The sequence below is a fragment of the Taeniopygia guttata genome, chromosome Z (assembly GCF_048771995.1).
Source record: "Taeniopygia guttata chromosome Z, bTaeGut7.mat, whole genome shotgun sequence".
Lineage (NCBI taxonomy): Eukaryota > Metazoa > Chordata > Aves > Passeriformes > Estrildidae > Taeniopygia > Taeniopygia guttata.
Genome location: NC_133063.1, coordinates 33427959 through 33446227, shown reverse-complemented (window position 1 = coordinate 33446227; position 18269 = coordinate 33427959). Strand labels below are relative to the sequence as shown.

The following is an 18269-nucleotide window of genomic DNA, read 5'->3' as shown; positions in this document are numbered from 1 at the left end:
GGATTTTTAGAAACTGCATCTTTTTAGTAGAAAAATCCCATTCGTATCTGTTGACCACAGTTGTAAATATTAACAGTGTTATGAGGCTCACACATTTTGAAGCCGTAAGGGAGAACTCTGCATTCTGAGTACTTAATGTTCATGTGTGTTAACTGAAATGGGGCAACAGTGTCCTCCAGGCAGTTCAGTCTTTGTTCAAATATTTTCATGTTGCTGTCCCGCAGAAAGATACCAACATGAGAGCTGTAATACTGCCCCTATGTATTGTGCCTTTAAATACCGAAGAAAACATTCTTCCTTCACAGCTTCTCTTCACTCTGACTTCCTTTCACTGTAGGCTATTTAAGTATGGCAGTTTTCTGTTAGTACTGGACACAGGTACAGAAGTCTGGAGAAAACCAAGTTACTATTGCACAGAGGCCATCAGAGGCTTGGTTTGAGGCCAAAATGTCAAAGATACTGGTAAGTGAGTACATCAAAAGCCTTTGGACAGCCAGCATTTAGCTGCTGCCTACTTCCTCCCAGGCAAGCCCTTCATATTTCTTTTCCCTCTTGCGATAAAACCTCCCCTCATCCCCACACTCCACACCTGCTTCTCTCCCCAGAGCCCCTGCTGCATACCTTCAGGCTCAGCAATGTCACTTGGAGCTTGGGTTTTGAAATGGCTGCTGAGCTGGCACAAGGAGTGACCAAATCACAGTGTGCAGCAGAGAGCCACCACTGCTAGACAGCCAGTCAACCACTGCTATCTCCTGGCTGCCCTGCCCAACTCCATCTGGTCTGTTGCAGCTGGAGCACCAGGTCAACACAGCTGGAGTAGCACTGTGAGCATATTGCAGGACCTGGCTACATCAGTGCCTTGCACCAGCAAGGACTTAGGAAGATCTGTGCAGCAGTTGTGAGATGGATTTGGGAACACTCCACTCAGATGTCCCTCTGAGCATGGTGTTTATTCTCAGACATGGATTCCAGCCTCTTCAGAGGAGTTTGGTTGCGGAACCTCTTTGCTCTCAGGGCAGCGTGTATCCGAGCTGCTGGGTGGAAGCAGGGAGAGGAGTGACAGCAATGCTACGTCCACCCTCCCAGGGCATGTTCTGTGAGAGAAGTCGAGCATCAGAACAAGCTCCAGGATTGGCTGGCACTTAGGTTCTTTGGTTCCTGTTGGCAATCAGTTTTGTGAAGTGTGCCACTACTGGTTATTTTGTGCTGGCTGGGTGAAGTGGCTGCATCTCAGCCACTTGGCTCGGCTTGGCAAGTCCCCTTTCCTTGGCATAACCAAAGAACCTGACAAACAAGCTGGGGCAGCTGTCTGCTTCTGTAGGCAGGAGAACATGTTGTCCCTTACCTACCCAGTCTACAGGGCAATGTCCTTTCTACAGCTGTACCTGGGTTTGCACAGCTGCTGAACTGAACCCAGCAAGGGCTTAGACCAGGGCAAGCATCACATTTTGCCACTTCTGCTCCAGCAGGTGTGATCTGCAGTGAGGTGGGCAACTGTGTGCAGCATCTTAGCTTCCTCTACCAAAGACTATCCAAGAGAGCTATCGGGTACACAGAAGCCTTCAATACCATCTGATGGCAGCAGGTCCTACAGGACGCCCAGGGTAAAGAAGATGGAGTGAGTACGCACATTTGTATGCTCAGTGCCTCACATGAGCCACAAGCCCCCTTTTCTCAGTCATCTCTCCCACAGCTGATCAGCACGGATCTTCTCCATCTACAGCTGCCTCCTGCCTGGTCACTAAAATGTTTATAAACTGGTTCCAGGAATGGAGTGTCCCTAACTGCTTATGTAAGACTGAAGATTAGATTTTTGTACTGTGCCTTTTTGTCTATGAACTAGTTGCTTCCTAATTCATAGGTATTAATGAATTAGGTAACTTGGCAGGGTGGGGGTGGGGCAGAGGGGAGGGGGGAGTGGGGAAGAGCATGGTTGTAGTTCAGCAGTAATTTTACTCCACATTAAACAGACAAAAGGAGGGGGAAGAATGTAGTATTTTATAAATTTGTCAATGTGTCCATATCTATGAGAGACTGATACTTGTCATAAACAAATACAGTAAAAACCAACAGTCATTGCAAGCCCTTTCCCTTATTTTCCACTACATTACCAGTAATTTAACTGTACACTGACATTTTTTCTACCTAATGGAAACTTAGCACTTGAATTTTTTGTCTAATGTACATAACATGCCTTTGTTTTCAAAGTTATCTACAGATTATCTATGCTATGCTTTCACAACTGTTCACAGGGAAGTTCTGGTGTTAGCCTTTGCCTGTGGAAGAGGATAAACACATAGTTGGGCACTGGCAGCTATAGTTTTCTCAAACTGTGGTCACTTGAGACTGAGACTTTGTAGAGCTGTACTTTAAAAAAAAACAGATTCCTGTTTTTTTGGGAGGTACAAAAAATAACCCATAATGCAAAAGAAGTAAAATGGTTAGGTCTGGTGACCACAAAAATGGGCCATGGATAGTAAGCAAATTGCAACTTTTATTGCAGTCTTTCTCTTATTCTAGGAAACAATGGCTTGTTGCAATTTTACTAGAAATCTCTTTATGTTACCACTTGTGAAGGGTATTTTCTCAAATCTTGCAAACAATCAGTGTACAAATAATTCAGGGACATTACTGTGAACTAAAATTTCAGTTAGTACAGTCAAAAACCAGCTCTGTTTTCTCAGAGAGACCAAATCTTTATCCCCTAAGTGCTGGTTTCATTTACTCAAGTAGTGACTATGTGCTTAATGAAGGCTTTATATCAAATAAGGCTTTAAGTGCAAGCATAAACCTTAAACTTGGTGGTTTTCCTTTTATTACTTTCCTGTCCTCCCACCTTTCTGTTACTGCATCAAATTTAAGATTAGTGAGTTTGAAATCTGAATAATCTCAGCTGAAAGCCACTGAACAGAGAAAGACATTCTGGAGCTGGCTGGCATGCTGGTGCAAACTGTTTATCCATTCCTGTGGCAGAATGGAGTTACTGTCTACCATTGCTCCCACATATTTCCAGTTTTGTTGCCAAATCTTTTGATGGAAATTGAGTGTTTGGGTATTATTTGATCCTGTCCTTTAGATTACAAGTGAGATAGATTTTTTTTTTTAATTGAATCTTTCACCCCTTCAAGATGTACCCTATAATATCTGGATCTACCTCCCAGATAACTTTCATCCCCCAACTTGCCAGTGCCCTGCAGAAGGCTGAAAAATATGGATGCCAACAAATGGCCTCCAGCAGGTTTGGCAAAGGGTGAAGGTCACAGCTTAGTCCCCTGAATCAATCTTTGAGAATGCTAAATTTCAACACAATCTTAGCATGTTGTTCATAAAATAAAGAGCTTTTTCCTAGACTGATTATGATTAGAAGGAGCTCAGGAACCTATTATTCCTGAAGGAGCTGTCAGAAGAAGAGAAGTGGAATGGAGCCCAAGGGACAGTTTCAAAAAAGTCACACAAAGTAACTGCAAGAAATCTCTAAGACTTTGAGAAGCCTTGAGATGCCTTGAGATTCTGGCAGATCTAGCCCATCTTTACATTGGAAAAACAGCAGGCTCAGGGAGCAAACAGAGATGCTTTGAAAACCCAGAGTGAGCCTTGGCATCTGTTTCTTTTTCCATTCTTTTTTTTTTTTAAATATAAAGAGTGATAAAGTACCTGTATATCACAGCCAACATGACAACAGAGAAGCCGTAATTATCTAGCTTCAAGAAACTACTTTGTTTAGCAACATTTTAAAAATATACAGAAGGATCCTGAGCTAGTAAGAATTTCCAAATCCTAATTACTTTCTAAAAACTAACAACAATAATTTACTAATTTCCCTTAAAAGAGTTCAAGAATGAAAAATGTATGTAATATGCAAATCCTCATTCTGTTCAAAAGAATTTAAGACGTGTTTGTCCATCTCTTCTTCCAGGGACTCTTTCATATATCAATCTTCTTTTTTTGAACTCCTGTACTTCTGGAAATCCTGAATCTGAAAAAGAAGTGGAAAAAAGAAAAATCATTATAAACTATAAATACAACATGTATGCAGACTTAACTGTGCTTCTCAGAAACAGTAGCAGACTTTGGCTTTAACTGATTTGTACTCACTAACAAAAGCAACAGCTGTCATAAAATAAAATGTTTACGATTAATATTTGCTACTTCTTACTGCTACTGGCCCGTTTTATGCATATTGTCCTGCAATGGGAATATGTGACCTTATACAAAATACATAAATCAACCTATACTTAACCACAATATTTCAAAAAATATTTAATGTTTATTTCTAGTTCATTAATGCTACTATTAGAATTATTCTATAATTGTTGAAATTTAGTTATTTTTAATCAGATATAGTCATGTTTCTAAGATGTTTTAAAAAGCTACTTACATTCTTAAGATTCAAGTGCTTTTACAATAATGTATTTGAGAAGTTGCTTATTCAAAACAAGTTACTGTAAGGAAATTATATTTAGTCTTTACAAAAAGTATTGTCAGAAAATGCTAAAACTGACCTAAGGATTTGATCTGTTCTAGAAGAAATACTGGTTTGGCCTGGTGTCATGAATTATCTGTGGTTTAATGAGAGCTTTATCTGACACCTGAATAAATCCTTGGGGTTTGTTCCCAGTGTGTCTTTGTAATCTGACTCTACATATTTCTTAAACTTTAGCTCTCAGAGGCTTTTATTGTATTAAGGTGAAGTTACGGGTTTTTTTGACTGGTTGGTTGGGGTCTTTTTGTTTGATTGGCTTTTAAATTTTTTTTGGGGGTGGTTTGGTTTGCATTAGCCTGCAAAGCTATTTAATATACTTATTTTTCCCCTGGTTAGTGTGAATTATAAAGTAGAATAAGTCTGTTTTTCCAAAATGTAAACCAAAAAATCACTTTTTCTTGTTTTGATTTGATTGACATTCAAGTATACTTTTGTCCTACTGGGCAAGAATAATACAGAAAGCTTATCAGTTGGAGATGTATTTTCAGAACACTGCAAAATGTGGTACCAGGAAGATCTGCCCTGATCTCTACTGAAATATATTGTAGAATTTTATGCTGTCAGTGCCAGTTACAGGTTACTGGAATATTTGTTACCTACTCAGTAATACTGCAGCTCTCAATTTTAATTCCAGAGAAGCAAAAGGTCTATTCAGAGTTTCTGTATGAACATTTAAATTTACACAGGCTAAAAATTAAAATAACTTTACTATATCAAATCAACTTTTTCTCTCTTCACCTTCATAATTACCCTAAGCAGTCAATGAAAGAGTGATTTAAATTAGTTACTTAGGTTTTCATAAATGAGTCTGATCTGATTAGTGAAAGCATTTTAATGCTGTGCTGATCTTGTACCACCAAGAGATTTAATGACAGCCAGTAACAGAGAAATCATAAATCGAGCCATCTGTACTAGTGTTAGGCATATTTTTTAAACAAACTTAAACTTGGATTTTTAAAAGAAATGTGGCATCTTACTTGCAGGGAAATAGAAGAATTAAAAAAAAATACTACAATAAATGATCCAGCAATACATAGTCTGACAGGGACTGTCTTAGTTGCAAGACTCCATGGATACATATTATGACTTATTAAAAAAGGTTTCAAGCTTACTATATTTGATGGAGTAAACCAGGGATGAGAAAAGTACACAAAAAGAGAAGCCTATAATTTGTATAAGGACTGAACACGCTTTCAGGGTAAACAAAGCTTTGAAATACACATCATACCATCTCTTTGAAAATATAAGCTTTGGAATGATTTCAAATGGAGAGTTTACCCCTGGAGATCCTAGCTAAAAATATTCTAATGATAAGGAAGTTTATGAAAAAAAAGATTTTCTGAGTGCCATTTTTACTCCATTAGTGCCAACAGCAAAACACAGCCATTAGTAGAATCTGAAATTCACCGCAGGACTTGCTGAATCACCTTTTTGTCCTATGGAGAAAATACAATCTTTTGTCTTTAAAAAGTAATATTTCCCATAACTTTAAAAATTAATTCTGACATGTTAATGATGTATATTTTTGGCACTGTCAGAGAGAAAAGAAGATGAATCTTATACTATTGAAGAACTACGCTTTTCAATATTTACCATAGAAAAATAATGGCAGTGACACAATTCTAGCTCATTTGGTTTCGCTTTTTTTTTTTTTTCCTTTAAATACCCCAAGACAACTTTATGCTCAAAACAACTTATCAGGAACCTTTTATCACAGAAGAGATACATATGCAAGTTAAGTTTTAGCAAAAAGAGCATGCAAATGTTTGGTTTAATTTCATTTAACAACTATTTAAATAAAAGATAAAATACAGCCTTACAGATACTCCTTACAGCTTTGCAGTTGAATAACAAAAGGAATTTCAGCAAAATCTTCATCTTACTTTGGACCTACCTGTTTTAATTTTTTCTTTTGTCTGTAAGAATAGAGACCTTTGTTTTCTTTTTCCTTTAGATGTTTCACCTATTTGGTTGAAATTCAGATTTTGAAGTTCATCCATATCATCAAAGAAATCAGAGAGAAAACCATCATGAGTAAATGAATTACATGGGCCTGTGGATGAAGAATCATTCCACAGGGGCTGGTCAATCTGAATTTCTGGGCTTTTAAATGTTGTGTCTCTAAATTCATCTAGAAAACTCTTAGAGCTCTCCTGAGGTTCACAGTCACTGAAAGTTGCAAAAAAATCCTCTTTTTCAGAGTCTTTGGAAGAATGATCAGAGCTATCATGCATTCTGAAAGGATGTCTTTGAACATGGAGAGAATTTTTAACTTCTAGATGAGCAAAATCTTTATAGTCCTTTGATACAGCAAAGAAATCCACCTTTCTCCTTGTAATTACGTCTGATGAGCATGCTTTCTTTTGCATACAACTTGGAAGATCAGACTTTAAAAACCCCTTATGATGATTCAGTGGAGGAATTAGGGCTTCAGAATTCATATGAGATGTTCCTGGCAGAGAAAAAATTGAACAATTTGTATGGAGAATTGTTAATGAAAGAAGACTAGTTTATTTTTTACATTTTACAGAAAACCACGATGTCATTGAGCATTGTGATTGCAGTCTGTCTCATCAGAATAACTGACCTTAGGAAGATTAGAAGATAAAGATTCTAATACATTCAGATTTTTCAATTGGTTTCAAAGGAGACACATTTTCCTAGTAATTCAAGGTATTACCTGTGCTGTTTTGCGCCTTATCAAGCAGCTCTAAAATCTGACAATGTTGTTTATTATCAGGATACAATGTGTTGAAGTTATTCTGGTTTTCTGGGTGCGATGCACCTTTCACTGTTTTTTCTAGAGCAGCAGTATTTAGGCTGTATGAAGATATGTCACTGAAATGCTGAAACGATGAAAAAGGTATTTGTCAGGAATGGTGATGGTACATCACTACTTGGTCTACGCTGCCAAGTACAAAAAGTTAAATCAGTTGCTAAGATTCTAAGATGTATAAATTTTTGTTTACTGGAACAAAAAAAAAAAAGACTTACCAAAGCTGGAGAGGCATGTAGAGTACACAATGTACCTGTCTTACATCTATAAACAGATTAAGTACTAGTCTCTGTCTTGAAACACAGGAGAAGAAATATCTTAGTAATACAGTTTATTCTCCTTCATTACTCCAAGCCTGTAGGAAGCAGTTCTGCAATGGATTGGCACTGATCATACATCACAGAGGAATTTAACTGAGCTTCTTCTGCCAATAAAGATGGCTTTGCACATATACAGTTAAAATAGTAGTGTCCACAATTTCACATTCAGTGCCAGAATACCTGTTCACTTGCTCCTTCATCTTAATGGAATGCTTCACTTTAAATGAATGGTGTCCTCAGCCATTTTCTTGAATGATAAAATATGTGCATTTTTTATTGAATTAGATGCCTATATTCAGTCTATAATTTTCCTGATCTGACCCAACAGTAGGAACAGTACGAGCACACAATTTTTCATCTCTAGGGCTCTGTCAAACACTAAGTGCTACGAATGCTAAGTGGTGCATTTATTACAGGGAGAGAGGGAGGCAGGAAGGAAGGAAGGGAGGGACTGAAGTCTTGGAAATACTTAATTGGAAAATATTTTTATGTTAGAAATACACAAAACATTGCATGTGGATACAATATTTAATATTGTGAAGCTCGAGGAGGAAGTTATCTAATGAGTATTTTTCCAGTTAAGGAAATGCTGCCATTATCTTCTCCCAAACTTGACAAAATCTGCTGAGAATCAGCAGGCTCAACTTTTGGGATATGAGTGATATGCTAAAACCTGTAATTAATTTTTAAATGACACCAGCAAATGCACATGTAGTATCAGATTAAAAAATGCTCAACAAAACAACCACATATTACAACAGAGAAAAAAAATTAATATAATACATAAAATAATTTTGGCCAACCTTTAAAACTTTTTTTGGAACCTGTGGCAGAAGTTCCTGGAGTTGATCAAAGCTTGCAAGAAATAACCTGTTCAGTGAAGATCCCTTCTTTAACATAAACTGAGCAACCAAAGGATTGATACATGGAAAAGCAAGCAGGCATTTCTCTGGCTGAAAATAGAAATTATTTTGTTAGACTGAAATCTGACAAACTTTTTATCCTTTTTTTCATGTTCTACAAAGTCACATCTTATTGATTAAGTCCTACAGTATATCATAAAAAGAAAGCTTTCAAACGGTGCACTTTTATAGTCCAATAAAAACTTTTTTTTTTTACTACAGATGCAACATAGTATCATTTCTGAAAAAGAGTAAGTTCTGCATAACTATTTGACAAAAAACAAGTCTAAAGATGTTTATTTTCTAAAGATTAAAATCAGTGTATAACTTAAATTTGATTTTAAAATGCATGACCAGATTTATTATTATTTCTCCATTTTAAAGTGGATTACCTAGATCAACGTAAACTGACAAAACTGGTTCTGTTTTGCAAAAGCTGTATTTGCTAATTGCAATGAAATGGGTGGCAAAAGCAGGAGTTGTCAGGGGGAGGACGAATATCACAAACAGGGCAGCAAGCTGAGAGTAGCTTGTTAATCAGTGTCAGATTTGTGTTCCTGACTTTCATAAAACACTGAAAAATGGCTCCTCTCCATTTATTACTAGTATCCTTAATCTCTAAATTGGAAAACCTATAATCCAGTACCCACCTCTTGAAAGGCCATGCCATTACCTGCTCTATAATGCCTCTGAGTTTTGCAAAAGCCAAAAACAATCTCAGCTTTACAATAGTTCAAAGCTGTCACATAAAGTGAACAAACCCGTATGTTTCATTTGAGAACCTTACTATACAAGTTAAAGGATATCATATATTTGATGGTGATTGACTCCAGCATTTACTGGAATATGAGTTAAGCAAGTAACTGCATGAGTAAAGCAAGTTTTTACCATCTATTACTAAAGCAAGCTGGCAAGAAATGTCATTTACTTAAGTAATCGATCAGCACTGCTGAATTTGGCTTCCTGCCCAAGTGAGCCACTGTATGTTTTTCTTCTACAATTTGGGTAGTTTTTTAAACCTAGTGCCTAGAACTGTAGAACAGCACAAATTGGCAAGTAGACGTAGTGGATTAATCTCCTTACCGATTAATTGTGAAAGCACAGGGAAAGTCCAAGTTGCACCTAATTGTGCTGACAAAGATGATGAAAATACTACATATATATATATATATATATATATATATATATATATATATATATACATTTCTTTGCATATACACTAGAAATGTACTTGTATATATATCTGCATATATATATACATACACATATATAATAATGCTTATTTTAATAATATATTTTAAGAGCACTACAACAAAAAAGCCTAAAATTTTATAAATCTTAGAAACAGGAAGAAAACTGTAAATTCATGGGAAGAGAAGCAAACCTCAGATGGCAAGACAGAAAGCCAGGATTTGTCCAGCCACTCATGAGGACTGATATTAGATGCTATCAAAATGTTGTCAGCAATCTGACGAATTACCAATGCTGTCTCTTCAATCCCTGGTGTAAGAACTACCTAAAAGTGATACATAATATTCTTGGTTAAAATTTACTCTAAGGAGTGTCTTAATTTGCTACAGACATTGAGGTGAAAACTAAAGGTCACCCCAAATACAAGAGTCGATACTGCTAAACCTGATCCATGCTTATCATGCAGAAGAACTCCAACCTCTGTCCTGGCTGCAAATCACACTCCTTATTTATGTAAATCCTGTGTAGGTGAAATTAATTGATTTATCCTATAGGTCTTTTATATGTGATCAAGTTTCTGGGTATGAGTTATTAATAAAACAGGTAATTGTGAGATGCCTACTACAGCTTAAGAAGATGTGTAACACTTTGAAGCTGTAATTTCTATACAAACTACAGTGGTGAGTATGTGAAATGAAAAAAGCTCTGTCCTCTCTTCATCCTCATAACTTTCATTTAATTAGGTAAATTTTATACAAATTTTAATACGCAAATAATGATGACTTCATAAAGATCTGCACTCAACATTGGCTGCAAATAAGTGAAAAAAGTGTCTAAAAAGATGTCAATTAGTTCAAAAACATAAGTTATCAACAGTTTAGTAAACTGAACGGAACTTCTGTCCTATTTTTTAATGCTGATTATAATAGATACTAAAACAGATTTTCTAGATTCTAGATTTCGTGATTTTTAAAGAAGGAAGTTATTTTGTCTCATTAAAAATACAAACTAGCTGATAGCAGATTATTTCTTTTTTTCTTTTGTCACATTAGCAACATAATCTTGATCTGACACTTCAAATTAAGACACAGCAAGACTAATATGTATTCCAATAATTTGTTAAAGGTATGATCCCATTTTTTGACTTCTAGTTATAAAAAGACTTCAACTGAAATTTGAATCTGATTCAACTTGTGTTGCAGTCAACACAATGACTTTCACAATTTTCACTGACTTTAGCAGCACTGAATTAAGATCCTCTCTTATTTTAGTAATTTTGAGCTATTTTATGTTTTTGATGTAGAAGGTATACTTGACTGAGCTTTTTAGAAATATCATACAATGAAGATTAATACAGAAAAAAATTACCTTCACATCGAAGTCTTCTGACTTCTGTGTAAGTTCAATTAGAGTGGCATAAATTAAGACAAGGTTAAGCAGAGTATTTCCCTTGAGACTGTACCTGTAAAACATTTTCACTGGATCATTAATATTTACTATGCACATGTAATATCTCAAACCATTTGTTCCATGTCTTCATAAATATCTGTTCCATTTCCTGGAATTTAGAATACTGTTACGGTTTGAGCATTAATATCTGTGGAAAGAGAACTATAATACATTAAGGGATTGACTGCTGAAGGATGGACTGTAAGGAAAGAAAATTGAGTCAGTCTACAGACAAACAAGTGTGGTCTGAAGAAAAGGTCTGGATCAAAGACCTTTGAAAAGGTCTGGAAGAAAAACAGAGAGGAAATTACCACTTACTCTCAGAAGAGGTAATAAATTAATGTTTATGAACTATGTCAACAGAAGATGTGCTTCCATAGCAAAAGAAGAACTAGTGATGCACTGGAAGAGCACTTGAAGAATGTTTCCCTGTTGCAAACAATACACAGTGGTATTAACACAGTAATTCATAACCATGCATTTGTAGGGTTACTTTACTTTGAACAGATGTAAGAATAATTCCAGTATTTCATATCTTTGGAGTTGTGAAATTTCTGTTAATATTGCCTGCCTCAAACTCCGTTGTTCTATAACAACCATTCCTTTATCATTTGTGGAAGACTAAAAATATCCTCACAAATAAAAAACAACTTTTCTAAGATTTTGGTGGTCTCCAGTGATCACTGTTATTTTTACAATTTCACTGAGTTTTTCAGTAGGAGCATGACAACATTGCAACTAAGTGAAAAACCAAAAGCTAGAAATATGAGCTTACAATATTTGTATTGCTCTAAGAGAAATGTATTTCTACAGAGAAGTTCAAAGATAAATGAATATCAACTTGTTTTAATAAGCAGCTTTATCTAGTGACAAGTTACTTTTAAAAATACCAGGATAACAAAAGAATTTAGTAACTTACTCTAAACTCAGTCTTTCTCTGGAATAGAAAATAATCCAGCAGCACATATATTGGAGTGATAATGCCATCAGCCTTGATATTACAGTGTCACAGGAGTCCTCATAATTTAGTTCTTCCACACTCTACCATCAAATTTAAATAAAGAGTAAAAACTAAATAAATACATTACCATGGCTGCCCCAAGCTTTTCATTAGTATCAATATAATATGCAGAAACTAGATCAAACATAAATACAGCTAAATAATGTAAGCATTAAGGACACATATGGCAGTTGGGAGAACTAGGTTGTATTCTCAACTTTTATTTCCAAGGCTGATTCAAAGCTTTATGCCTCTTCTTCCTTTCTCTAAAAAGAAACACTGTCAATACCTTTTTAGGCTGTTCATAAGATTTCTTGTGAGCCTAAATAATGCAAAATATTGTTATAAACTTCTGAAGTTCCTACCTGGCCTATACAAATCATATAATATCTACACTAACTATATAAAGTCCAACATCACTAATTGCAGTAGCTTGTAAGAATGTCTATGCTGCAATACTTGTAATACTAATTGATTATTTTATTATGTATCTATCTTTCAGAAGCCATTCTTCTACCTGTAATCTGTCTTGTTTCATACCAGAATTTAAGTAGTATGCTATTACTTAAACTATTATTTTTTATTAATAGTAAGACAAATTATTCTATAGATTAATTCAGATAACCATCTAAAATGGGAGGAATTAATATGCACACTGGTAACACAATAGAGCCACAAATACATTTAATTGTTTGTTACAAAATTTCTTTATACAACCCTCTTTTCAAGTATGCATCCTTTAACTACATTCTGTATAATCAAATCACAGGTCAAGTGTTACTTCAGTGAGAACATTTTAAACTAGTCAAACTGGCACAGACAGAATTTTAGGATTAATGATTTGTGATGTGAAACCATGGATGAATTAAATATGATTATGGGGAAGAGAAGATATGTCAAAAGTCTTAAAATATGGCCTAGAAGTGACTGAACACATAAGAGAACTTGGATAGAGTAGTTTCATTTTGTACCTGCAGAAAGATAGCAGTACATTCATCTATTGTCAGCACAACATATTGATCTGTACTTCCAAAGAGTCTTAAGGAGTAACCACTGCTTCTTTCAACAAAGGTAATGCCATACCTGAAAACATAAAATTATTTCATTAAAACTCAGACAAGTAAAATAATACAATTTTCTTAAAGGAAATGGGTAACATACACCCCTTAATACAGGTTTTTAACTTATACAGTCTTGATTTTTCTCAAATGCTCAGTTCACTTTAAGACACAGTGATTAACTTTAGCAGTGATTCAGTGAAATTAAATATTGCTAACTGCATTGAGTATGACCTTGACATCCAGACTTTGAGTTTACAGAAAAATATAAAGGTAATATGGAAACCAATACAGTTACTTAGAAACGTTTTCTAATTTTACATACTGCATTTCTTTTCCTCCTTTCATGATTGTGCAGCACAAGGCAAAACAAATTGACTGATTGCTATTAATGTATGATCCTAAAACTTTTTAGTGACTTAGAACTGCCAGCAGCACAGGCTGCTGTTGTGTTTTACTAGGAAACACAAGACACTTAAACCTGAATCTGCCAGCAGTAACTCTAGAAATTTGTATGGACAGTGTATTCAGACATTTAAAAAAAAGTAAACTCTTACCTTTCTGAAATTGTACAGCTCTTGCTCACCTATTTAACTCTCTCATCAGTGCTAAAAGGAGCTAGTGAAAAAGTAACAAAACATTGTTCCCAGCTATTTGGCTTATGGCCAGGCCGAACAGAGAACTTGAACAAGTCAGAGTTTAAAAGCATATTAGATTATGTGTTCAAATTTTAAATGTCAGAGACATGTTGTTTTTTTTTTTTTTTCCCCTACTGAACTCTAATTAGACACAGACTAAAAATGGCTCCACAGCTGACTCAAGGATATAGCCAGGATTAAAACTGGCACGTCTGTCCTGCAACATAGTGAAATCACCTATCTGTATCTCTGTCACTATGTTTGAGAGATATCGCTGCTCTGGTCCCCATTTCTTTGTTTTGTTGTTTCTTTGTTTCTTTCATTCTTCCTTTTCTTTTTTCTTCCTTACCCCTCATGAGATATAAGGTAGCTTTACCAACTGTTTATTACTGTCAGAGCAAAATTCAAGAAAATTATGTCAAAGAAATAATAAAGAAGCACAATGATTTACAGCCCTAGCAATTTTCATACAGTTTACAGAGTATTAAAAGTAAAGCGAATAGTGGATCTGAATTTTATTAATAAATTAGCTTTTGTTTTAAACTTAGCCTCTCCTAAACACTGTGATGCACCAGAACATAAGATGTTTTACTACTGTTCAGTTTGAGTATTTAGCATAGCTTCAGTAGATGAAAGCAACAACAATAACAAAACCCCAAAGCAATTTTTATGAAGAATTAAATACAAAGTCTTCCAAGGATCAAGAAGCACTAAAGAAAAGAAAAGTTCGTTAATATCATGATTTTCAGAGAAAAGTAGACAACTAAAAAAGTTTTTCTGATTTAAAAATATCTGCTACAATTTAAAAAAATTGGCCTGTTCCATTCTGGGTGGCGTGTGTGTGAATCCCTAGTACTAAGTGAAAAATACCAGAAAAAACCATACTCTTATCTCTTAAAAGGCTAATAAGTGTAATTGCAGAAATGTATGTGATAGCCAAGTAGACAGCTAATACATGATAGAATAGAATAACATACATGTCCTGAAAATCTGAAAATAAATAGCCCACATTATTAAACAGATTCTTTTCACTCACCTGGATTCAAAAAGTTGAAGAACATCTGGCATATTAAGAAGACCTTCAGTTGTCAGAAATATATATGGAATCTGTACTTCCAGAAGAAAGGAATTACCATGATTCCCTGCAACATTTTGTATATGTAAGATAATAGTTTAATAAACAAAAAACTATAGATATATCAAATATATCTATTTGATATATTAAAATATCAAATATATATAAATATTAATATAGTTGATATATTTTAGAAAATTCAAAAATTCAGCTTTTATTCATCTCCAATAAAACACTTCCAGTCTATACTTTTTTCCCCCAAAATTAAACTCCATTGAATCTTTTTGAAAGTATGCTTTATTTCAGATTTTTTTTAGATTTACAGCATTCCCTTAGAACGAGGAAGGGTGGATACAGCTTGCAGAAGCTGTAAACAACTTATGAACTTGGCACAAGTCTCTTATAAATCCACATGTATTCCTACATCCTGGCCAAAACCAGGCTTACACTCAAATAAAAACACCTTCTTGTGGCATAGATAACCCAGCTCTTTTTGTTGAGCTTTAGCACTCATAATGTGTAACTCATTCTCTTCCACACGCATATGAATGTAGCATTTTATGGAACAGAAAATGTTTTCTTTTCATATGTCAGTCTAACTGTTTATTACAATTCTGGAGAACACTTACCCATTTGTATTTTCTCAGGGAGAGTGGTTTTAAAAGTCATGTAAGTGACATTCAGATTTTCACACAGATTTTTCCAGCCAGAATTTTCAGAATAATCGTATTCCATTACTAGTGAGAAGTGCATCCAAGGGAAGTCAGCTCCAATTTGCTGATTATGTACAATAATGCAGGAATATCTACTAAGACTTAAAACACCCCAACAAAATATGAAAAAAAAACGTAAGTGCAGGTAGAAATACCCTCAGAACAAAACAAACTCAGTTTTACTTTGTTGAATTCTAACTGCTTAAAGTCTGTTTACAAAAATGTATTTGCCCTTCCTGGCTAAGGTTCCAACTCCTTTAAAAATGAATTTAAAAATCAAAAGCTGTACTCTACCTCCTACAATTATCTGAATATACTTCTGAAATAGAATATATTTCAGAAATGTCATAATTTGTAATTTCTTCTGTTATGCCCTTCCACCATTGTTTTCTATAACAAGCAAAAATCATGTTTCTCTACATATTTCTCTTTTTCTAAACAGGCAAAACAACACATAAAGAATATGCAATTGTTTGTTCCCTAAAGTTCCTCTAGGCCTCACTAAGCATTTTTCTACAGTGGACAAAATTCTCAACTCTAATAATGAAGCTGTAGGCAAATACTACAGCTATCAAACTAATACTATTATGAAAACTTTACTCCAGAAAGACTCAGGGAAGAGATCTAAAGTAAATCAAATTTCACTGACCTTAGTCCCGACTATAGAATTTGTTCTCATGAATCAAGAATTTAACTTACTTGCTTATGATCTCTTTACAACTTAAAGGGCTTTGTTTTTTCTCAGAATTCAAATCCACAGCTTTCAAACCTGCTTAAAAAAATTAAACAGTTGATGAAATAAATAAGCCTCTATGACTATGAATCAACACACAATAGTAAGCAGCAAATGTGGAACAAAAAAGGTTATTAAAATTTTAAGTATTACATATTCTATCTTTTAAAATATTACATATTCTATCTTGCTGAAGTCCTATACAATTTCTGTATTGTACTGTTGGATGTAATGAGTTAGAAATTTCCTTCTCAGAATTCAAGGGAAAAATAATGCAAACAAGTTTTATGTCTCACAAACTCACAACCCTGCTACCTTAAAATGAAAAATTAAAGGTTAATACAAAAGGAACCACATTTGTCCTGTTCTAAGTTAAATTTCTTTACACTTTTTGTACATTTGAAATTTTAACTGGAAGATGTATCTAAGAAGGAATGTTGTTTCTACACAAGTGCCTCTTTTCAAAAGCGTAGTTGGATTGACCTGTGTTTGCAAACAAGTCTTAAGTTATTAAAACAAATAAAGCTCTTTTCATTAAATATTATTATTAGTAAAACCACTGTGAACATGCCTTCTCCCTTTCAAAACATTCCAAAAGACAGGCTTTCTTCTTTTAAGAGCACAGGAAATCTAACTTTATTTTTAAAGGCAAAAGAACAGTATGATACACAACATCTGATAAGGTTCAAGCAAGTAGGATTTATGAAAACTGATTTTAAAAAAGCAATATAAAGGAGTCAGTGACTTGTTCTAAACATAACTAAAGGCTCAAATTATAATTTTCCCTGAAACGTGTTGGTTTTTTTTTTTACCAGCTGAATATGCAGTGTCGAACAAGCTTGTACTTCTGAAATCACTCACAGGTAAAGTGTTGAAGTGATGAAAGTGCTGCTTGTATCAGTGGGGAGGTGGGATATTTGAAACAGTATATTTTTGTCTTGAGCTTTATAGATTGATACAGTTTATGCTGACATATTTTACAAATTAGCAACATATAGCTAAAGGAAAATATTATCTGTACCTGAATACTCATTCAAGGCTTTTTTCTGGGGAGTTTAGTTAAGACTTTTAAAATCTAACTGCTCTGAATACGCTCGCAAGGAAGAAAGCTTGTGACTAATGATCAGCTAAAAACAATGAGACAATCTAGTCAAGACAACAGATACAAATATAATTAGGCAATGGGCTGTCCACAGCTCCTTCATGTTCTGTTAAAAAAATCTTTGACCCAACAGATAAATTATTACTCTCTTGAAATAGAAAACATTAGACCAGCACTTTTAAATGGGAGAAAATAAAATTAAAAGATAAAAGGCTGATGGAAGAGTTATGGAATATTAAACAGTGAGAAAAATATGTAGAAAGGGTCCTGATGAGAAAGGAGAAAGACCTGCACCAAGCATTCACACATGAATGCAGCACTCTACCAGAATATGAGCCACTTTTTATTTCAAAAATACACATAAAACAATAATTTACCTTCTATCCTAGATAATGGTTGAATGAAGGCAGCTTTTTCTCTTTCAGAGTCCATCCTTGTAATTATTAATATCTGTATGAAGACAATTAAAAGAAACGCTTTTTGTTAATTTTTTTTCTTTCAGCCCACATACATCTTTCTTTCTCCTCTGCATAGAAAACACAAGATTAAATAAACAGATGGTAAAACCAGAAACTTTGAGTTTTCCACAATGACAATTATAGAATATTCCAAGTTGGAAGAGACCCATAAGGATAGAGTCCAACTCTGTGCTTCTCACAAGATTACCTAAAACTAAACCATATGAATATATCCAAGAACTTCTTGGAACTTGGACAGGCTTAGTGCTTTAAACACTTACGTAGAAGTCTGTTCCAGGGGGGGACCACCCTCTAAATGAAGAATCTTTTGCCTAATGTGCCTGAACTTCCTGTGACACCACTTCATTCCA

The 18269-nt window shown here is 34.7% G+C and overlaps 1 protein-coding gene across 1 annotated transcript in view; it reads right to left on the bottom strand.

Annotated features, from left to right (window-relative positions):
- Positions 1 to 1977: 1977 nt before the first annotated feature.
- SHOC1 (shortage in chiasmata 1) overlaps positions 1978 to 18269 on the bottom strand; it is a 48783-nt gene continuing 32491 nt past the window's right edge. Inside the window, exons 18-28 of the mRNA XM_072922621.1 lie at positions 17818 to 17890; positions 16305 to 16374; positions 15522 to 15706; positions 14854 to 14959; positions 13093 to 13204; positions 12041 to 12162; positions 11041 to 11134; positions 8383 to 8532; positions 7164 to 7329; positions 6378 to 6935; positions 1978 to 3976 (exon numbers count right to left, since the gene is read on the bottom strand). Coding sequence (XP_072778722.1) covers positions 3876 to 3976; positions 6378 to 6935; positions 7164 to 7329; positions 8383 to 8532; positions 11041 to 11134; positions 12041 to 12162; positions 13093 to 13204; positions 14854 to 14959; positions 15522 to 15706; positions 16305 to 16374; positions 17818 to 17890 — 1737 coding nt within the window. The 3' untranslated portion in view covers positions 1978 to 3875. The remainder of the gene's footprint in view (positions 3977 to 6377; positions 6936 to 7163; positions 7330 to 8382; positions 8533 to 11040; positions 11135 to 12040; positions 12163 to 13092; positions 13205 to 14853; positions 14960 to 15521; positions 15707 to 16304; positions 16375 to 17817; positions 17891 to 18269) is intronic.